This window comes from Salvelinus alpinus, chromosome 8 (genome assembly GCF_045679555.1).
Source record: "Salvelinus alpinus chromosome 8, SLU_Salpinus.1, whole genome shotgun sequence".
In the NCBI taxonomy this organism is placed as follows: domain Eukaryota; kingdom Metazoa; phylum Chordata; class Actinopteri; order Salmoniformes; family Salmonidae; genus Salvelinus; species Salvelinus alpinus.
In genome coordinates, this window is record NC_092093.1 from 63,555,203 (window position 1) to 63,579,017 (window position 23,815).

The window sequence follows — 23,815 nt, forward strand, 5'->3', positions numbered from 1 at the left end:
TAAAGGGAAGCCTCTAATTTAATTTTGGGATTGACAGCACGAGACCCTGCCCCCTTCTCCTTGACTGACTGCTGGAGAAAAGCAGTGGGCGGGTTCTTCACGGCGAAAGTCACAGGGGCGTTTTATGTGCGGCTGCTACGGTTCTGCTTGTTGCGGTGAATGTGTGATTGAGGTCCGTTAATTGTCCCCTCTCGGGGCCGGAGTTCTCGGCACCAAGGAGAAGCCGGAATAGGTAATATAATGTATGTATTCTGATCGCACATCTTTACTGTCACGATGTCTAGAACATATATATAAAGCAGGTTCTATATCTATGGTCTAGTAATAGTCTATATAGCTTTCAATTGAAGTCGCTATTGTCCATCCATTATGTATCCATCTCAGCGCTATTCCACGGATCTCGAAGGAAGGGAGGGAGGAATCTGATAATCAGACAGACACTCCGGCTGGTTCACTCACCAGCCTAAATGGAGAAGGGTATTGCTGTCATCGAACCAATTATATGATCTATCTGAATCTGCGTGTCGTCTTTCAGGGCAGTGTATAAAATGGGTGGCCAAATAATGCAATTTGAATAGATAGCTTTGTTTGGTATATGCCGTTTTTTCTCCCCTTCAATAAGCCATTATGTTATTCAGCCTTCAACAATATATATTCTAGGCTAGGTTATATTGAAACGAAACATGAAATGAAACATTGCATATTCAGGTTTGTTTGTTTTTAGCGAAGGTTGACAAGATGATTATGCTATTGAAATTCATGGTAGGCGTAATGGATCTTTGGGATTGTGGTTTTATTAGTCTACTGACTACCTTATTAACGTGATCAACTGTTCCTGAGGGCAAGGAGATATCGCGTTTTCCTCTTGTCTGACATGCAAGATTGTTGTAGACTATATGTTATAGTCCTGGTTTACCCCTTTATTTGGGTTGGCAATAGGACAGACGTCATCTTCTTTGTGCGTTAGTTATCGGGTGTTGTGCATTAGTCGCTGAGTCGCTGTAGGCCTTGTCTACTGCTGGTATCAATAGAAGGAGCAGAGAACAGCGAGCCTATGGATGAAATAACAATACAATAGCCTAGTGGCCTTGAGGCGCCGGGTAACACAACAAAGACAATAACACACAAACACAGGCTGTTGCAATCCAGCTATTTTGAAAGTAAGATAAGATTTAAGTGCTCTTGTAACTGGTGTATTATCCTGGCAGAAGGTTAAAAACAACGGGAGAGAGAGAGAGTGTGAGGGAGAGAGAGGGAAAGAGAGAGATCTTACTTATAGACTGCATTAGTCTTGCATGTCAAACGTATACACAGCAGTGGTTGGAAGACACTGCACACACCCACAAACTCATACCCAAAAAGCATACACTGTGTGTGTACATGCGTGTGTTCGTGTGTGTGAGTTAAAATGATGTCAGAGCTTTGTTATGGAAACAGAGGAGCCTTATGTCTACATGAATAATGCATCTCCAGCTGCACACACACACACACGCACACACACACACACACTCACATACAGACAGAAGCAGGTACTTAAAAGAAGGAAAAGGGCACCAGCAGTCAAGGAGACAGAAGCAGGTTACATAGAGGCATGTAGTCATGGAAACAACAGTCATAAAGACAGGCAGAAACAGCAGTGGCACAGTCAGAAGGACAGGAACCATTGAGAATATAGCCAGCAGCAGATAGAAGTGTACAGAAATAGAAAGGACACATGGAGGAGAGAACACTCCATCTCTATCTGCACAGCTCTGAATGTCAAGCTCTACTGAGCATGCTCTGTAGCCATGGAGACAGGAGCAGACCCTCGCACAGACAGACAGAGGCTGCATCTTAACAGTCTAAAGTGGCTTCCTCTCCGTGTCATCTGCTTTGGTCTGAAATCACAGGATCTGTGAAAGCAATATGGTGGACGACTATTTAGTTCTTTTAGATTCATGCAGATGGAGGCAAGGAGATGAGAATAGAGGCTGGTAGTCAGGTGTTATTAGCTTGGCTCTGTTTCATGCTTAAATACGCTCCCTTGTGTCGATTTGTGTCCATGAGCTCCTCAGGGACAGGGCTAGAGTACTGTATTAGGGGAAGTGAGTCTAAATGGTTTGAACGTGTGACACAGTGGAAATGACTGGTACACAATGCATTAGTTTTGAGGACGGCTCAGCATTGGGGATTTGTACGAGTGGTCGGCTGTGTTTCAGAGCTGCAAGGAGTTTTCCGTTAGCTCTGGCTCTCTCACGCTGCAGAACCGGCCAGAGTGCATCACACACACACACACACACGTTTGTTTTACTATCCTTGTGGGGACCAAACAATTGACCCCCATTCAAAATCCTATTTTCCGTAACCGCTAACCCTAGCCCTTAACCTAACTCTAATCCTGAACCTAACCCTAACCTTTAACCTAACCCTAATTGTAACCCTAAACCTGACCCCTATGCCTAAAATAGCCTTATTCCTTGTGGGGACCGGCGAAATGTCCCCACTTGACCAAATGTTTCTTGTTTTACTGTCCTTGTGAGGATGTCTGGTCCCCACAAGGATAGTAAAACCAAAAACACATCACACACACACACACCACATACACACCACCTGCACAGTGATCAGTTGTCTTCCAGTCTTTTTTTTCTTGTCCCTATCTCACTCTTTCTGTCTTCGTCTCTCATTTTCATTCTGTTTCTCTACTTTGTTTTTCCATTTTACCCTTTCTCTCTGTCAACCTTTTTTCCTTCTCCTGTTTTCTTTCTCCCCTCCCTCCCCTCTCCCTTTCATATTCTCTCTTTCTCTTGTTATCTCTTTTTCTCACTCCTCTCTCTATCTCTCTATCCCTCTTTCTCTTCATCGTTCTAGCCCTCTCCCTCTTTATCTCTCTCTCCTTCCTCTCAACCATACCCATGTCCTCTCTGCCTCAATCCCAGATAATTCCTTCTGTCTCAATCCCAGATAATTCCTTCTGTCTCAATCCCAGATAATTCCCTCTCTGTGAGACTGTAATATTGCAGCAGGCAAGAGTGAAAGAGAGATTACACTGAGCAGTGCTACAGTACACCATCTCTGCACACACTACACACACCTCACACACACACACACACACACAATATACACACTACACACACCTCACACAATATACACACTACACACACCTCACACACACACACACACACATACACACTACACACACCTCACACAATATACACACACACACACACACACAATATACACACTACACACACCTCACACAATATACACACTACACACACCTCACACACTACACACACCTCACACAATATACACACTACACACACCTCACACAATATACACACTACACACACACACACACACACACACACACACACACACACACACACACACACACACACACACACACACACACACACACACACACACACACACACACACACACACACACACACACACACACTATACACACGACACACACCTCACACAATATACACACTACACACACCTCACACATTATATACACACTACACACACCTCACACAATATACACACTACACACACACGTTCATATAAACATGTACACGTCACATATACACTCATACAATGCAAATATTTACCAAGTGATACAGTACTACACATGTATGCATAAGTACACACTCACATGCAGACACACACACACACACACACACACACACACACACACACACACACACACACACACACACACACACACACACACACACACACACACTGTTTAATTTCCCAGCTTTTTAACTTCTGCTCTCTGACCTACAGGGTGATGTCTGGTTGGCCACTGGGGGGCGGCTGTCCTCTCTGTCACCAGCTCACCCTCTGAGGCTTATGGGATAGGACGCCCCCCTCCCAACCCCTTTGTAACCTCCCGACCTGTAACCCCAGTGACGACTGTGCCAAAGGCCGTGCCTGGCGATTGGAGCCCTGGTCCTGACATGGGCAGCCCCGGCTGTGAGGTGGGTTTTGATTTTGCAGTTTGTACCCTCCCAGCTGTGTGTATGAATTGTGTAATGCTGATCCTCTGATCTGCTATTAACCATTCCGATCCGCTAATTACCTTGTATACACAAAGAAAAGACAAGTTGGTAATTACACCGTAATAACATATAGATTACTTGGTTGTTTCTTTGGGATTCATTCAAACAAGCTTTTCTGTTCAACTATCATTGTCCTCAAACATCTCCCATATAAATCTCTTCTCCTTTATTCAGGTGGGTCCGGCAGGGCCTGTGGAGCCCGTGCTGGAGGCCTTGTGTCCAGAGTGTGGTCAGATCCACCGGGCCTGGGAGAACCACCTCTATAACTACCGCCTGGAGGTGGACGATGACCTGGTGTGCCACATCTGCCTGCAGCCCCTGGTCCAGCCCCTGGACACACCCTGCGGACACACCTTCTGTGCCCGGTGCCTCCGCAGCTTCCTCCAGGAGCGGGACTTCTGCCCGCTGGACCGGGAGCGCCTCCATCTGCAGGTGTGTAGGCGGAGCAGCATCCTGGTACACAAGCTGCTTGACAAGCTGTCTGTGTCCTGTCCCCTGGCCCCGGCCTGCAGCCTCAGCATGCCCCGCTGTGACCTGGAGGCTCACCTCAAACACAGGTAGAGTGGAGTCACACACACACAAACACGCAGTTACACACCTCACACACCGGTAGAGTGGAGTCACACACACACAAACACGCAGTTACACACCTCACACACCGGTAGAGTGGAGTCACACACACACAAACACGCAGTTACACACCTCACACACCGGTAGAGTGGAGTCACACACACACAAACACGCAGTTACACACCTCACACACCGGTAGAGTGGAGTAACGCACACAAACACACACACCGGTAGAGTGGAGTCACACACACACAAACACACACACACAGTTACACACCTCAAACACAGGTAGAGTGGAGTCACACACACACAAACACACACACGCAGTTACACACCTCAAACACAGGTAGAGTGGAGTCACACACACACAAACACGCAGTTACACACCTCACACACCGGTAGAGTGGAGTAACGCACACACACACACACAAACACACACACACACACACACACACACACACACACACACACACACACACACACACACACACACACACACACACACACACACACACACACACACAAACACCTCACAATGTGAGTGGATATGTGACGGTTGGGAGCTCAGCAGGCTAGTGGTCGCTGTGAGGAAACTGTACATCAGCTATATCTGAAGTGAGAGAGATCTGTAGTGTAAAGTACTAATTTCGGTTGCAGAATTTGGTCTCTAAGCTGTGATGTCTTGATGCTGACATTTGTAGTGTTAAAAACAGTAAATAGGACAGAAATTGCAGTTACTATGCAGAGATGATTCTACAGTTGAAGTCGGAAGTTTACATACAGTGGGGCAAAAAAGTATTTAGTCAGCCACCAATTGTGCAAGTTCTCCCACTTAAAAAGATGAGAGAGGCCTGTAATTTTCATCATAGGTACACTTCAACTATGACAGACAAAATGAGGAAAAAAATCCAGAAAATCACATTGTAGGATTTTTAATGAATTTATTTGCAAATTATGGTGGAAAATAAGTATTTGGTCAATAACAAAAGTTTATCTCAATACTTTGTTATATACCCTTTGTTGGCAATGACAAGAGGTCAAACGTTTTCTGTAAGGCTAATTGACATCATTTGAGTCAATTGGAGGTGTACCTGTGGATGTATTTCAAGACCTACCTTCAAACTCAGAGCCTCTTTGCTTGACATCATGGGAAAAGAAAAAAAAAAGAAATAAAAAGAAATCAGCCAAGACCTCAGAAAAAAAATTGTAGACCTCCACAAGTCTGGTTCATCCTTAGGAGCAATTTCCAAATGCCTAAAAGGTACCACATTCATTTGTACAAACAATGGTACAAAAGTATAAACACCATGGGACCACACAGCTGTCACACCGCTCAGGAAGGAGACGCGTTCTGTCTCCTAGAGATGAACGCACTTTGGTGCGAAAATTGCAAATCAATCCCAGAACATCAGCAAAGGACCTTGTGAAGATGCTGGAGGAAAGTTGTGGCAAAATGGCTTAAGGACAACAAAGTTAAGATATTGGAGTGGCCATCACAAAGCCCTGACCTCAATCCTATAGACAATTTGTGGGCAGAACTGAAAAAGCGTGTGCGAGCAAGGAGGCCTACAAACCTGACTCAGTTACACCAGCTCTGTCAGGAGGAAAGGGCCAAAATTCACCCAACTTATTGTGGGAAGCTTGTGGAAGGCTACCTGAAACGTTTGACCCAAGTTAAACGATTTAAAGGCAATGCTACCAAATACTAATTGAGTGTATGTAAACTTCTGACCTACTGGGAATGTGATGAAAGAAACAAAAGCTGAAATAAATAGTTCTCTCCTATTATTCTGAAATTTCACATTCTTAAAATAAAGTGCTGATCCTAACTGACCTAAGACAGGAGTTTTAAATGTTTAAATTTATTTGAATGAGTTTAAATGTATTTGGCTAAGGTGTATGTAAACTTCCGACTTCAACTGTATCTGAAGCTTATTGCTTGGTTTCTATAGCGAGCTTCAGCCTTTCATCTTCAGCCAACTTGTTTGTTGTCCTGACTCCTGCTGTATTTGTATTTATAAAGGATCCTGGGGTCCTTTATCATTTTAAAAACATTACAATACATTCAGAACAAATTTCACAACACACTGTGTGCCCTCAGGCCCTTACTCCACTACCACATATCCACAACACAAAATACATGAGTACGTGTGTGTATGTTATCATGTGTGTGCATGCATGTGTCTGTACCTATGTTTGTGTTGCTTCACAGTCCCCGCTGTTCCATAAGGTGTATTTTTATCTGTTTTTTCATTCTGATTCTACTGTTTGCATCAGTTACTTGATGTGGAATAGAGTTCCATGTAGTCATGGATCTATGTAGTACTGTGCGCATCCCATAGTCTGTTCTGGACTTGGGGACTGTGAAGAGACCTCTGGTGGCATGTCTTGTGGGGTATGCATGGGTGTCTGAGCTGTGTGCTAGTTCTTTAAACAGACAGCTCGGTGCTTTCAACATGTCAATACCTCTCACAAGTAGTGATGAAGTCAATCTCTCCTCCACTTTGAGCCAGGAAAGATTGACATGCATATTATTAATATTTCTCTCTGTATACATCCAAGGGCCAGCCGTGCTGCCCTATTCTGAGTCAATTGCAATACCTAAGTCCCTCTTTGTGGCACCTGACCACACAACTGAACAGTAGTCCAGGTGTCGACAAAACTAGAACCTGTAGGACCTGTCTTGTTGATAGTGTTGTTCAGAAGGTAGAGCAGCACTTTATTATGGACCGACATCTTCCCATCTTATCTACCTACTGTTGCATCAACAATGTTTTAACCATGATAGTTTACATTTCAAGGTTACTCCAAGAAGTTTAGTCCCCTCAACTTGATCAATTTCCACATTATTTATTACAAGATTTAGTTGAGGTTTAGGGTATGATTTGTCCCAAATACAATGTTTTTCGTTTTTTTATATTTAGGACTAACGTATTCCTTGCCATCCATTCTGAAACTAACTGCAGCTCTTTGTTAAGCGTTGCAGTCATTTCAGTCGCTGTAGTAGCTGACGTGTATAGTGTTGAGTCATCCGCATACATAGACACACTGGCTTTACTCAAAGGATTTGACATGACAACAAGAAAAGATTTGGATAAAGCTGGAGCATACTGCTTACTGAGCTGCTCATGAGCTGTGTGAGCTTGTGGACTGATTCTGGACTAGAACAGAGGAATGCCAACGAAGAACTGACAACTTTTCTTTTGCTGAATTCCACAGTGTGTAGCTGTCCCTAGAGAAACTACTCTCCATCGCTGTGTTGATGCGTGGTCATTAAGGTTATAGCTGCTAAACGGACGGTGGAAAAACTACCCAATTGTCCTACTTAAGTAAAAGTATAGATACTGTACCTTATTAGAAAATGAAGTGAAAGTCACCCAGTAAAATAGTGCTTGAGTAAAAGTCTAAAAGTATTTGGTTTTAAATATACTTAAGTATCAAAAGTAAAAGAATAAATCATTTCAAATTCCTTATATTAAGCAAACCAGATGGCACAATTTTCGTGTTTTTAAAATTTACGGATAGCCAGGGGCACACTCCAACACTCAGACTTAATTTACAAACAAAAGATTTGTGTTTAATGAGTTTGCCAGATCAGAGGCAGTAGAGATGACCAGGGATGTTCTATTGATAATTGTGTGAATTATATCATTGTCCTATCCTGCTAAGCATTCTAAATGTAATGAGTACTTTTGGAGTAAAAAGTACATTATTTTCTTAAGGAATGTAGTGAAGTAAAAGTAAAAGTTGCCGAAAATATAAATAGTAAAGTACAGATACCCCCAAAAACGACTTAAGTAGTACTTTAAAGTATTTTTTACTTAAGTACTTTACACCACTGTACACAGAACACCCACCCCTGCCCGGTACTGCCCTGCCCTGCACTGCTTTACCCTGCACGGCTTTACCCTGCACTGCCCTGCCCTGCACTTCTCTACCCTGCACGACTCTACCCTGCACTGCCCTGCCCTGCACTTCTCTACCCTGCACTGCTTTACCCTGCCCTGCACTTCTCTACTCTGGTCTACCCTGCTCTCGGCTCTATTCTGCCCTGCTCTCTGCTCTGCCCTGCTCTCTGCCCCACACTACCTTGCTCTGCTCAGTCCTACCTTGCTCTACCCTACACTGCTTTACCCTGCCCTGCACTTCTCTACCCTGCCCTGCACTGCTCTGTCCTGCCCTGCACTGCTCTGTCCTGCCCTGCACTGCTCTGTCCTGCCCTGCTCTGCCCTGCTCTACCCTACACGGCTCTACCCTGCCCTGCACTTCTCTACTCTGGTCTACCCTGCTCTCAGCTCTATTCTGCCCTGCTCTCTGCTCTGCCCTGCTCTCTGCCCCACACTACCTTGCTCTGCTCTGTCCTACCTTGCTACCTTGCTACCCAGCCTATGGCCCAGTGTCCACTAAAGCTCAATTCTAATTATTTTAAAGTGCATCCTCTCTTACTTACTTCCTCCCTCAAAGTCATCACTGATCTGTCAAGGTTGGATTGGTGAAACCATTGAGATGAAAACCTTTGCCAACAACGTCAACTTGGTCAACAAACATTGCCAGTAATTATAATCAGTGTGATTGCCTCAATGAAGTTAGGAATGGATGAAGGAAGGATACCTTTTAAAGTTTTTAAACAAAGTGTAAGATGCTAGGTCGGAAAAATACAGGTTAAGACAACCTAATAATTCCATGTGGCAGCGTTAGAAAATAAACTAAATCATTGGACCAGCGCCATTGCTAATTCTACAGGATAAGCATTAAACACGTGACCAGCCGTCTGGAAATCAAATAATACAGTGGTTGAAGATCATTTGAAAAACGTTTAAATTAATAGAATGACAGTAAAACAGTTATGCTATCATTCACTTCCAGACTGACAAGATGGTGTGGACAGACATGGTTGCCCTGTTCGTATCTCCTAGACAATTTGTCTTACATTTACATTTAAGTCATTTAGCAGACGCTCTTATCCAGAGCGACTTACAAGTTGGTGCATTCACCTTATGATGTCCAGTGGAACAACCACTTTACAATAGTGCATCTAACTCTAAGGGGGGGGGGGGGGGGGGTTAGAAGGATTACTTTATCCTATCCTAGGTATTCCTTAAAGAGGTGGGGTTTCAGGTGTCTCCGGAAGGTGGTGATTGATTCCGCTGACCTGGCGTCGTGGGGGAGTTTGTTCCACCATTGGGGTGCCAGAGCAGCGAACAGTTTTGACTGGGCTGAGCGGGAGCTGTACTTCCTCAGAGGTAGGGAGGCGAGTAGGCCAGAGGTGGATGAACGCAGTGCCCTTGTTTGGGTGTAGGGCCTGATCAGAGCCTGAAGGTACGGAGGTGCCGTTCCCCTCACAGCTCCGTAGGCAAGCACCATGGTCTTGTAGCGGATGCGAGCTTCAACTGGAAGCCAGTGGAGAGAGCGGAGGAGCGGGGTGACGTGAGAGAACTTGGGAAGGTTGAACACCAGACGGGCTGCGGCGTTCTGGATGAGTTGTAGGGGTTTAATCGCACAGGCAGGGAGCCCAGCCAACAGCGAGTTGCAGTAATCCAGACGGGAGATGACAAGTGCCTGGATTAGGACCTGCGCCGCTTCCTGTGTGAGGCAGGGTCGTACTCTGCGAATGTTGTAGAGCATGAACCTACAGGAACGGGTCACCGCCTTGATGTTGGTTGAGAACGACAGGGTGTTGTCCAGGATCACGCCAAGGTTCTTAGCGCTCTGGGAGGAGGACACAACGGAGTTGTCAAGCGTGATGGCAAGATCATGGAACGGGCAGTCCTTCCCCGGGAGGAAGAGCAGCTCCGTCTTGCCGAGGTTCAGCTTGAGGTGGTGATCCGTCATCCACACTGATATGTCTGCCAGACATGCAGAGATGCGATTCGCCACCTGGTTATCAGAAGGGGGAAAGGAGAAGATTAATTGTGTGTCGTCTGCATAGCAATGATAGGAGAGGCCATGTGAGGATATGACAGAGCCAAGTGACTTGGTGTATAGCGAGAATAGGAGAGGGCCTAGAACAGAGCCCTGGGGGACACCAGTGGTGAGAGCACGTGGTGCGGAGACAGATTCTCGCCACGCCACCTGGTAGGAGCGACCTGTCAGGTAGGACGCAATCCAAGCGTGGGCCGCGCCGGAGATGCCCAACTCGGAGAGGGTGGAGAGGAGGATCTGATGGTTCACAGTATCAAAGGCAGCCGATAGGTCTAGAAGGATGAGAGCAGAGGAGAGAGTTAGCTTTAGCAGTGCGGAGCGCCTCCGTGACACAGAGAAGAGCAGTCTCAGTTGAATGACTAGTCTTGAAACCTGACTGATTTGGATCAAGAAGGTCATTCTGAGAGAGATAGCAGGAGAGCTGGCCAAGGACGGCACGTTCAAGAGTTTTGGAGAGAAAAGAAAGAAGGGATACTGGTCTGTAGTTGTTGACATCAGAGGGATCGAGTGTAGGTTTTTTCAGAAGGGGTGCAACTCTCGCTCTCTTGAAGGCGGGAGGGTCTTGTTGGGTATCACTGCACTGCTGGAGCTATGAACATAAGCATTTCACTAAACCCGTGATAACATCTGCAAAATACGTATATGCAACCAATCCAATTTTATTTGATTCGATTTTTGCGCACGGCGCTGAACATTTCTGCATGGAATTATTACATTGCCTTTGGTACCTTCAACCTACACTAGATATCCACTACACCTTCAACCTACACTAGATATCCACTACATCTTCAACCTACACTAGATATCCACTACACCTTCAACCTACACTAGATATCCACTACACCTTCAACCTTCACTAGATATCCACTACACCTTCAACCTACACTAGATATCCACTACACCTTCAACCTACACTAGATATCCACTACACCTTCAACCTACACTAGATATCCACTACACCTTCAACCTACACTAGATATCCACTACACCTTCAACCTACACTAGATATCCACTACACCTTCAACCTACACTAGATATCCACTACACCTTCAACCTACACTAGATATCCACTACATCTTCAACCTACACTAGATATCCACTACACCTTCAACCTACACTAGATATCCACTACACCTTCAACCTACACTAGATATCCACTACACCTTCAACCTACACTAGATATCCACTACACCTTCAACCTTCACTAGATATCCACTACACCTTCAACCTACACTAGATATCCACTACACCTTCAACCTTCACTAGATATCCACTACACCTTCAACCTTCACTAGATATCCACTACACCTTCAACCTACACTAGATATCCACTACATCTTCAACCTACACTAGATATCCACTACATCTTCAACCTACACTAGATATCCACTACACCTTCAACCTACACTAGATATCCACTACACCTTCAACCTACACTAGATATCCACTACACCTTCAACCTACACTAGATATCCACTACACCTTCAACCTACACTAGATATCCACTACACCTTCAACCTACACTAGATATCCACTACATCTTCAACCTACACTAGATATCCACTACACCTTCAACCTACACTAGATATCCACTACACCTTCAACCTACACTAGATATCCACTACACCTTCAACCTACACTAGATATCCACTACACCTTCAACCTACACTAGATATCCACTACACCTTCAACCTACACTAGATATCCACTACACCTTCAACCTACACTAGATGTCCACTACACCTTCTCCTCAGCATATGGACAAGTATACAGAATTACTTCCCACTGGGCAACCAGTTGTGGCAGGTGAGCTATGTCTCTCTCCAAGTGGTCCCTAGATCTTTCTGAGGTGTCTGTGCATGACTGGGCATTCTTTGCTCTGTTCTTAAAGCATCTATAGATTAAGGCCCAGGTCCATGTGGGTCATTCCCTATGCCCCCACCCTAAGACAGTAATGAAGCTAAGGATGGAATGAGATCATGAGAGACAGAATTGGGTGTCTGTCAGCTTGGACATTTAATATTGTGTCACTAAAGCCACCTTAAAGTCAGAGATTAGAACAGAAGACTGCCAGGGCACTTGGAACGTCCTTGAACTTGGTGGAATGTTCTGGAACTTGTCTGATGATCTGATCCTTTAGGACTAGCTGTGGTTCTTCCTGCATAGCTTAAATCATAGCAGCTATAGGATGGACTGGTCAATGCCAGTGGTGGAAAAACTATCATACTTAAGTAAAACTATCATACTTAAGTAAAAGTAAAGATACCTTAATAGAAGATGACTCAAGTAAAACTCACCAGGTAAAATTATACTCGAGTATTCATCCTAATGTTTTTGTTTTTGAGCATTAAATGACCTGGTATGATAGTGCATTGATCAGTTATATCGTTTTTGCCCAAAGTCGACCCCCACATCCCTCTCTCTCTGTGTCAAGGTGTCCGGGGACGCAGTGTCAGCAGACCAGTTTAGAGGGACCACCATGTGATCCCGGGGAGGAGGGAGCCATGGTGACCAGCCCCTCCAGGTCCCCACGCTTCCTCCAGACGGAGACAGACCTGCAGGAGGAGAGCTCCTCCTCGCCCCCTGGTGTCACCTCCACCGCCGGAAGCAGCGTCCCCATGTGGACCGACGAGCCTGGATTGGACAACCCTGCCTTCGAGGAGAGCAATGAGGAGGACAGTGAGTAACTGTGTGTGTGTGTGTGTGTGTGTGTGTGTGTGTGTGTGTGTGTGTGTGTGTGTGTGTGTGTGTGTGTGTGTGTGTGTGTGTGTGTGTGTGTGTGTGTGTGTGTGTGTGTGTGTGTGTGTGTAACCTCTCTTTCTGTGTGTAGGTGTGGCAGTGTTGGAGTGTGTGGTGCCCAGGGTAAAGCGACCCCTCAGTAACCCGTGCATCCACCTCCTCCACACCGCCAGCTCTGCCTCCTCTGAGTGGGACTGCCCAGAGTCACCGCCCCTCTCTGCAGAAGAGGGTATGACATCACTTCCTCCATCTGACTTCCTGTCTCTAACCTTCCAATATAATCATGTCGAATCTAAACATTCAAGAATATACTGTAAGAGATTGATGTGCTTCCATGTCCCTGTGTATCTCCCAGGTAGTGTGAAGCTGCCGTCCCTTCCAGAGGGTGAGATCACCACCATCGAGGTCCACCGCTCCAACCCCTATGTAGAACTGGGCATCAGCATCGTCGGGGGCAACGAGACGCCTCTCATCAACGTGGTGATCCAGGAAGTGTACCGTGACGGGGTCATTGCTCGAGATGGCAGGCTTCTGGCCGGGGACCAGATACTACAGGTGAGGACCATGGATCCATCCTCACCGTTTCTCCTCTAATATTCCTCCAAAGCCAAGCTCCCTCCTTCTCCTATGTCTCGCTCTTTTTCTCCCTCTCTGCAGGTCAACAGTGTAGACATCAGCAATGTGGCCCATAACTTTGCTCGCTCCACGTTGGCACACCCCTGTGCCACACTGCAGCTCACTGTCCTAAGGGAGCGCCGCTGTGTCTCTCGCCCACCCCCCTCCACCACCCCCTCGGTGCCCCACGCCCCCTGTTCCACCCCAGAGGGTACTCCGTCCAGCCCTGCCAGCCTGAGGATCACCCTGCAGAAGCGGGACTCGTCGGAGCAGCTGGGCATCAAGCTGGTGCGGAGGACTGATGAGGTGGGGGTGTTTGTGTTAGACCTGCTGGACGGTGGCCTGGCTGCCAAGGACGGGAGGCTGTGTAGTAACGACCGCGTGCTGGCGGTCAACGAGCAGGACCTACGCCACGGCACGCCTGAACAGGCTGCTCAGATCATACAGGTAAGACTGCTAGGGGATAAACAGTGTTTCTGACCATCCTCTTGTGGATGGCTAACCCTACTCCCTTTTCCTGTCAACTACAGGCCAGCGGCGAAAGAGTCTATCTGCTGATTGGCCGTCCCAGCAAGCCTACCCTTCCCCCTTCATCAAGTTCCGCCGCCAACAGAGATCTGTACTGCCATGACCACTTCCTCCCCAACCACTACCACCATCACCACAGCTTCTCCCCCAACCCCAGCACCGTGCCCACCTGTGCCCACCTGGCCCGCTCCAGCACCCACAAAGTGAGTACACACCTGAGGGAGTGTGTGTGTCTGACTGTGTTTGTTCATATGTATCTGTTTATGCTGGAGGCCTCCCAATGTGTATTATACATTGTAGGACCTCTCTTAGTGTGTGTGTGTGTGTGTGTGTGTGTGTATACAGTTGAAGTCAGAAGTTTACATACACCTTAGCCAAATACATTTAAACTCAGTTTTTCACAATTCCTGGCATTTAATCCTAGTAAAAATTCCCTGTTTTAGGTCAGTTAGGATCACCACTTTATTTTAAGAATGTGAAATGTCAGAATAATAGTAGAGAGAGTTATTTATTTCAGCTTTTATTTCTTTCATCACATTCCCAGTGTGTCAGAAGTTTACATACACTCAATTAGTATTTGGTAGTATTGCCTTTAAATTGTTTACCTTGGGTCAAACATTTCAGGTAGCCTTCCACAAGCTTCCCACAATAAGTTGGGTGAATTTTGGCCCATTCCTCCTGACAGGGCTGGTGACAGAGGTCAAACGTTTTCTGTAAGTCTTCACAAGGTTTTCACACACTGTTGCTGGTATTTTGGCCCATTCCTCCATGCAGATCTCCTCTAGAGCAGTGATGTTTTGGGGCTGTTGCTGGGCAACACGGACTTTCAACTCCCTCCAAAGATTTTCTATGGGGTTGAGATCTGGAGACTGGCTAGGCCACTCCAGGACCTTGAAATGCTTCTTACGAAGCCACTCCTTCATTGCCCGGGCGGTGTGTTTGGGATCATTGTCATGCTGAAAGACCCAGCCACGTTTCATCTTCAATGCCCTTGCTGATGGAAGGAGGTTTTCACTCAAAATCTCACGATACATGGCCCCATTCATTCTTTCCTTTACACGGATCAGTCGTCCTGGTCCCTTTGCAGAAAAACAGCCCCAAAGCATGATATTTCCACCCCCATGCTTCACAGTAGGTATGGTGTTCTTTGGATGCAACTCAGCATTCTTTGTCCTCCAAACACGACGAGTTCTATTTTGGTTTCACCTGACCATATGACATTCTCCCAATCTTCTTCTGGATCATCCAAATGCTCTCTAGCAAACTTCAGACGGGCCTGGACATGTACTGGCTTAAGCAGGGGGACACGTCTGGCACTGCAGGATTTGAGTCCCTGGCGGCGTAGTGTGTTACTGATGGTAGGCTTTGTTACTTTGGTCCCAGCTCTCTGCAGGTCATTCACTAGGTCCCCCCGTGTGGTTCTGGGATTTTTGCTCACCGGTCTTGTGATCATTTTGACCCCACGGGGTGAGATCTTGCGTGGAGCCCCAGATCGAGGGAGATTATCAGTGGTCTTGTATGTCTTCCATTTCCTAATAATTGCTCCCACAGTTGATTTCTCAAACCAAGCTGCTTACCTATTGCAGATTCAGTCTTCCCAGCCTGGTGCAGGTCTACAATTTTGTTTCTGGTGTCCTTTGACAGCTCTTTGGTCTTGGCCATAGTGGAGTTTGGAGTGTGACTGTTTGAGGTTGTGGACAGGTGTCTTTTATACTGATAACAAGTTCAAACAGGTGCCATTAATACAGGTAACGAGTGGAGGACAGAGGAGCCTCTTAAATAAGAAGTTACAGGTCTGTGAGAGCCAGAAATCTTGCTTGTTTGTAGGTGACCAAATACTTATTTTCCACCATAATTTGCAAATAAATTCATTAAAAATCCTACAATGTGATTTTCTGGATTTTCTTTTCTCATTTTGTCTGTCATAGTTGAAGTGTACCTATGATGAAAATTACAGGCCTCTCTCATCTTTTTAAGTGGGAGAACTTGCACAATTGGTGGCTGACTAAATACTTTTTTGCCCCACTGTATATATATACAGTGGGGAGAACAAGTATTTGATACACTGCCGATTTTGCAGGTTTTCCTACTTACAACGCATGTAGAGGTCTGTAATTTTTATCATAGGTACACTTCAACTGTGAGAGACGGAATCTAAAACACAAATCCAGAAAATCACATTGTATAATTTTTAAGTAATTAATTTGCATTTTATTGCATGACATAAGTATTTGATCACCTACCAACCAGTAAGAATTCCGGCTCTCACAGACCTGTTAGTTTTTCTTTAAGAAGCCCTCCTGTTCTCCACTCATTACCTGTATTAACTGCACCTGTTTGAACTCGTTACCTGTATAAAAGACACCTGTCCACACACTCAATCAAACAGACGCCAACCTCTCCACAATGGCCAAGACCAGAGAGCTGTGTAAGGACATCAGGGATAAAATTGTAGACCTGCACAAGGCTGGGATGGGCTACAGGACAATAGGCAAGCAGCTTGGTGAGAAGGCAACAACTGTTGGCGCAATTATTAGAAAATGGAAGAAGTTCAAGATGACGGTCAATCACCCTCGGTCTGGGGCTCCATGCAAGATCTCACCTCGTGGGGCATCAATGATCATGAGGAAGGTGAGGGATCAGCCCAGAACTACATGGCAGGACCTGCTCAATGACCTGAAGAGAGCTGGGACCACAGTCTCAAAGAAAACCATTAGTAACACACTACGCCGTCATGGATTAAAATCCTGCAGTGCACGCAAGGACCCCCTGCTCAAGCCAGCGCATGTCCAGGCCCGTCTGAAGTTTGCCAATGACCATCTGGATGATCCAGAGGAGGAATGGGAGAAGGTCATGTGGTCTGATGAGACAAAAATAGAGCTTTTTGGTCTAAACTCCACTCGCCGTGTTTGGAGGAAGAAGAAGGATGAGTACAACCCAAGAACACCATCCCAACCGTGAAGCATGGAGGTGGAAACATCATTCTTTGGGGATGCTTTTCTGCAAAGGGGACAGGACGACTGCACCGTATTGAGGGGAGGATGGATGGGGCCATGTATCGCGAGATCTTGGCCAACAACCTCCTTCCCTCAGTAAGAACATTGAAGATGGGTCGTGGCTGGGTCTTCCAGCATGACAACAACCCGAAACACACAGCCAGGGCAACTAAGGAGTGGCTCCGTAAGAAACATCTCAAGGTCCTGGAGTGGCCTAGCCAGTCTCCAGACCTGAACCCAATAGAAAATCTTTGGAGGGAGCTGAAAGTCCGTATTGCCCAGCGCCAGCACCGAAACCTGAAGGATCTGGAGAAGGTCTGTATGGAGGAGTGGGCCAAAATCCCTGCTGCAGTGTGTGCAAACCTGGTCAAGAACTACAGGAAACGTTTGATCTGTGTATTTGCAAACAGAGGTTTCTGTACCAAATATTAAGATCTGCTTTTCTGATGTATCAAATACTTATGTCATGCAATAAAATGCAAATTAATTACTTAAAAATTATACAATGTGATTTTCTGGATTTTTGTTTTAGATTCCGTCTCTCAGTTGAAGTGTACCTATGATAAAAATTACAGACCTCTACATGCTTTGTAAGTAGGAAAACTTGCAAAATCGGCAGTGTTCTCCCCACTGTATATGTGTGTGTGTGTGTGTGTGTGTGTGTGTGTGTGTGTGTGTGTGTGTGTGTGTGTGTGTGTGTGTGTGTGTGTGTGTGTGTGTGTGTGTGTGTGTAGGACCTGTCCCAGTGTGTGACCTGTAAGGAAAAACACATCACTGTGAAGAAGGAGCCTCATGAGTCTCTGGGTATGACCGTGGCCGGGGGGCGGGGCAGCAAGAGCGGCGAGCTGCCCATCTTTGTGACCAGCGTCCAACCACATGGCTGCCTGTCACGGGTTGGACGAATCAAACAAGGTGAGCTGTGGGCTACATCACAGCCTGTTAGATTGTCGAGGCCAAGTTCCTATTTGGTTTGGCTCATTATCTGCCACAGCTACATTCTCAGGGGTCAGTGTTGGAATGTTCTCTCTCAGGACTCTTTGTCCTTAAGTAACAATGTATTTCTCTATGTCCCTCTCACTCCTTCTATCTCTCCCTCTTTCTCTCTTTCTCTGCACTCTTTCGGTTCTTCACTCTGCCTCACCAACTCCTGTTTTCCCTGTCTCTGTTTTCCTCTCTCTCTCATTCTCTCTCTGTCCCCTCCTCTCCTGCAGGTGACATCCTCCTCAGTATCAACGACCAGGACCTGACCTACCTGAGCCACAGCGAGGCGGTGGGCACCCTGAAGGCCAGTGCGGCGTCACCCTCCGTCCAGCTGAGGGCGCTGGAGGTCAGCATGGTGGAGGAGCCGGACCAGGACCAGAGCCCCGAGAACCAGCTGCTGCCCACACACCACCACACACACGACTCGGACTACGACTCCTCCTGGTCCCCCTCCTGGGTCCTGTGGCTCGGCCTGCCCAGGTAAACAGGAGATATAGAAGACATACCTCGTTGGGTTGGACTCACCTGGGGTGGTTGGGATGTTGGGAGTTTGTGTGTGAAAATATTGCTTTGATTTATTTTGTGTTTTCATATTAGTGTAGGTGAAGCAGAGGAGACAAGGAAAGGAAGCAAGTTGACTAGTGAGATCCACCCCATGATTCACCTGAAGTAATCTGTGGAGAATGTGTAGTCGGAGCATTTGTGTTGATCTTGATTCGAGTGTGTTCTGTGTTGGGATGTAAATGTCACACAAATCATGTATTATGTGTGTGTGTGTGTGTGTTGATATGTGTGTGTGTTGACGTGTCTGTGTGTTGACATGTGTGTGTGTTGACATGTGTGTGTTGTCCTGAACGGCGCTGTAAACATCAACAGCTGTGGATTATCAACTGAGGGGCATGTGGTGACATCCCCAATGTCTCTCCCCCATTCATCCTTCTGAGACTGGTACAGAGAGGACAGCCTCAAACTCACCCCTCCCTTTATCTATCGCTCTCTCCTTTTGTTCCGCTCTGTCTCTCTTCCCTCTCTGAATCTCCCTTCCTCCAACTCTCTTTTCCTCCCCACCTTGGTCTTTCTCCTTTCACCCGTTCTCTTGCCCTACTTCCCTCTCTCTCTAAACCTGGCCCCGCCCTCTCTCTCTAAACCTGGCCCCTCCATCTCTCTAAATTTGGCCCCGCCCTCTCTCTCTAAACCTGCCCCCCCTCCCTCTCTCTAAACCTGTCCCCCCCCCTCCCTCCCTCCCTCTCTAAACCTGCCCCCCCCTCCCTCTCTCTCTAAACCTGCCCCCCCCTCCCTCTCTCTCTAAACCTGGCCCCCCCTCCCTCTCTCTCTAAACCTGCCCCCCCTCCCTCTCTCATTAAACCTGGCCCCTCCCTCTCTCTCTCACTAAACCTGCCCCCCCCCCTCCCTCTCTCACTAAACCTGCCCCCCCTCCCTCTCTCTCTAAACCTGGCCCCTCCCTCCCTCTCTCTCTAAACCTGGCCCCTCCTCCCTCTCTCTCTAAACCTGGCCCCCCACTCCCTCTCTCTCTAAACCTGGCCCCTCCTCCCTCTCTCTCTCTCTAAACCTGCCCCCCCCCCTCCCTCCCTCTCTAAACCTGGCCCTCTCCCTCTCTAAACCTGGCCCCTCCCTCTCTCTCTCACTAAACCTGCCCCCCCCCCTCTCTCTCTAAACCTGGCTCCTCCTCCCTCTCTCTCTCTCTAAACCTGGCCCCCCCCTCCCTCTCTCTCTAAACCTGGCCCCCCCTCCCTCCCTCTCTAAACCTGGCCCCCTCCCTCTCTAAACCTGCCCCCCCCCCTCCCTCCCTCTCTAAACCTGGCCCCCCCTCCCTCCCTCTCTAAACCTGGCCCCCTCCCTCTCTAAACCTGCCCCCCCCCCCTCCCTCCCTCTCTAAACCTGGCCCTCTCCCTCTCTAAACCTGGCCCCTCCCTCTCCCTCACTAAACCCGGCCACTCCCTCTCCCTCACTAAACCTGGCCCCTCCCTCTGCCTCTCAACCTGGCCCCTCCCTCTGCCTCTCAACATGGCCCCTCCCTCTCAACATGGCCCTCCCTCTCAACATGGCCCCTCCCTCTCTCTCTAAACCTGTCCCCCCCCCTCCCTCTCTCTCTAAACCTGGCCCTCCCTCTCTCTCTAAACCTGGCCTCCTCCCTCTCTCTCTAAACCTGCCCCCCCTCCCTCTCTCTCTAAACCTGCCCCCCCCCCCCTCCCTCTAAACCTGGCCCTCTCCCTCCCTCTAAACCTGGCCCTCTCTCTAAACCTGCACCCCCTCCCTCTCTCCCTAAACCTGGCCCCCCCTCCCTCTCTCACTAAACCTGGCCCCCCCCCTCCCTCTCTCACTAAACCTGCCCCCCCCCTCCCTCTCTCACTAAACCTGGCCCCCCCCTCCCTCTCTCACTAAACCTGCCCCCCCCTCTCTCTCTCTCTAAACCTGCCCCCCCTCCCTCTCTCTCTAAACCTTCCCCCCCTCCCTCTCTCTCTAAACCTGCCCCCCCCCTCCCTCTCTCTCTAAACCTGGCCCCCCCTCCCTCCCTCTCTAAACCTGCCCCCCCCCTCTCTCTTTAAACCTGCCCCCTCCCTCCCTCTAAACCTGCCCCCTCCCTCCCTCCCTCCCTCTCTCTCTAAACCTGGCCCCTCCCTCCCTCTCTCTCTAAACCTGCCCCCCCCCCTCCCTCCCTCTCTAAACCTGGCCCCTCCCTCTCCCTCACTAAACCTGGCCCCTCCCTCCCTCTCAACATGGCCCCTCCCTCCCTCTCAACATGGCCCCTCCCTCTCCTCCTTCTAAACCTGGCCCCTCCCTCTCCCTCTAAACCTGGCTCCTCCCTCTCCCTCTAAACCTGGCTCCTCCCTCTCCCTCTAAGCCTGGCCCCTCCCTCTCCCTCTAAACCTGACTCCTCCCTCTCCCTCTAAGCCTGGCTCCTCCCGCTCTCTCTCCCCCTTCTTCTGTCTCCCTCACTAAAACACTGATTCATTCTTTCCATCCATTTATCTCAGCTTCCTTCACAGTAGCCATGAGATTGTTCTGCGTAGAAGTCACCCTGGGAGCTGGGGCTTCAGCATCGTTGGGGGATACGAGGAAAACCATAGCAACCAGGCATTCTTCATCAAGACCATTGTCCTTGGAACACCTGCATACTATGATGGCCGCCTCAAGTAAGCCATCATTCATGTTGTTGGCTTGTGAGCATAAAGACACATTTCCATTCTTTGTAAGTTAATAGGCAATAAAGTATACACACACACACATATATATATACATACATACATACATACATACATACATACATACATACATACATACATACATACAAACACACCCACACACATACATACATACACACCCACACACACAGAGTATATAAAACATTAAGGGCACCTGCTCTTTCCATGACAGACTTACCAGGTGAAAGCTATGATCCCCTATTGTCACTTGTTAAATCCACTTCAATCAGTGTAGATGAAGGGGAGGAGACAGGTTAAATAAGGATTTTTAAGCCTTAAGACAATTGAGACATTGAATGGCACACATACACAATCCGAGGGTGAACGGGAAAGACAAAAGATTTAAGTGCCTTTGAATGGGGTATGGTAGTAGGTGCTAGGCACATCTGTTTGTGTCAAGAGCTACAACGCTGCTGGGTTTTTCAGGCTCAACAGTTGCCCGTGTGTATCAAGAATGGTCCACCATCCAAAGGACATCCCGCCAACTTGACACAATTGTGGGAAACATGGGCCAGCATCCCTGTGAAATGCTTGACACCTTGTAGAATCCATTCCCCTTGAGGGGAATTGAGGCTGTTCTGAGGGTAAAGGATGGGGTGTTCTTAATGATGTTCCCCTCTGTGTCCCCTCTGTTCCCTAGGTGTGGGGACATGATAGTGGCGGTTAACGGGCTGTCTACGGCTGGGATGAGCCACTCAGCCCTGGTACCCATGCTGAAGGAGCAGCGTAGCAGAGTGGCTCTCACCGTGGTCTCCTGGCCTGGCAGCCTGGCATAGAACCGGGTCAAACTGCACTGGAGCCAAACGTCACTGGACTGCATCATGCCATGCTGAAATTACTCTAGACTGTATCTAACCAGGGCCAAATCATGCTAGACTGCATCGAAACCCAGCTATGGTGCCAAATCATGCCATACTGAAATTGCTCTGGATCGGACCTACTGTAACCTGGGACAAATCACATGGACTTCATCAAACCAGGCTTGAACCTGGCCCTCCTAGGCAAAATCCCTTGATACTAGGCTGGACTGTGCCAGCCCCACACCACACTGCACTGCACTCACACATACTGATGTGTTCATACAGATGTAGGATCTTCATTTGATATACCCTGTTGCAGAACTATCCTGCAATGCAGGACATTTCAAACTTGTAGTGTATGAGGTTTAAAAAGGCTTCGGAAGTTTGTAATGTCCACTTTAAAATTTCAGACTTAATTTTTCCTTACGAAAAATGTATCAAAACGCTACAAAAATGTCCATTCTTTAAACATTTCCTGCTGTAGCAAACTGGCTGAAATGAAGAACCTATATCTGTATGGTCATGTTACCGGTCTTCACTCCCACACAGAGAGAGTGGGACCCTCTGTTAAAGGACAGTATATCATCTCTGTTTCTCTTCACTGGACTCCAGTAGTAGATACCAGGGGCATATTCACGTGGCCGCAACGTTACAGAACGTTTCAGATAGAAATTCCCTGCATAGAAGAGGATTCTCTGCCACGTAGAATAATGAAATAGATCAGCTTTAGGCCATGTATGTCTGTCATTATAAAACGCTTCTAGGATTATGTTCAGGAGGAGAAATCATTTTGAAACAAGTTCAGGTAACACCTGTTTCCAATTCGTTTTTTAAATTCACCCAGTCGCTCCTACTGAATACAACCCAACTGAATAAACCCAGGCCTTACCAAATACCTGCCATGCCCTGGAGGCCCGACCCGCCCCCCTGGACACAGCCTTAGGCCTCATCACCGTGACGACCCAGCCGTCAGCTTGCTGGGGTTTTATACGTGTGTGAATGTGTGTTCTGCGGTTTAATAAAGACTTCCCACAGAGCGCATACGAGTCAGTTCTCTTACCTAGAAGTCCATCCACTGTGCTTGTGTGTGTCTGCCACCTCTGCCTGGCCCCACACCTTCATAGTGAAAGAGGAAAACATGTCTTTGGCACGCTAGTTTACTGGAGTCAGTTCAGTACCTGGATGCATTTATATTTTAGCAGATGCAACTTACACGAGCAATTTGGGTTAAGAGCCTTGCTCAGGGGCACAAACCGATTTTTCAAGTAGTTGGTTCGGGGTTTCAAACCAGCAACCTTTCAGTTACTGGCCTAACACTCTTAACCACTAGGCTCCCTGCCGTGTGTGTTCAGTCAGTTCCGTTGGTGTCTTGTGAGCACTGAGAAGAGCAT

The 23,815-nt window shown here is 47.5% G+C and overlaps 1 protein-coding gene across 4 annotated transcripts; it reads left to right on the plus strand.

The window, feature by feature from the left end:
• Positions 1–94: 94 nt before the first annotated feature.
• On the plus strand, positions 95–23,463 carry lnx2a (ligand of numb-protein X 2a). 4 transcript variants are annotated; one of them, XM_071414545.1, is made up of 12 exons: positions 95–242; positions 3,775–3,968; positions 4,224–4,606; positions 12,943–13,220; positions 13,372–13,509; positions 13,636–13,835; positions 13,938–14,342; positions 14,426–14,626; positions 18,154–18,331; positions 18,631–18,880; positions 21,397–21,555; positions 22,265–23,463. In XM_071414545.1, the coding sequence occupies exons 2-12, from the start codon at positions 3,948–3,950 to the stop codon at positions 22,398–22,400; spliced, it is 2,349 nt and encodes a 782-aa protein (XP_071270646.1). In that variant the 5' UTR covers positions 95–242; positions 3,775–3,947; the 3' UTR covers positions 22,401–23,463. The 4 variants fall into 4 exon arrangements, with proteins under 4 accessions (XP_071270646.1, XP_071270648.1, XP_071270649.1 ...); XM_071414547.1 differs by having other exon boundaries at positions 12,976–13,220; XM_071414548.1 differs by having other exon boundaries at positions 4,224–4,481; positions 12,976–13,220.
• Positions 23,464–23,815: the final 352 nt, after the last annotated feature.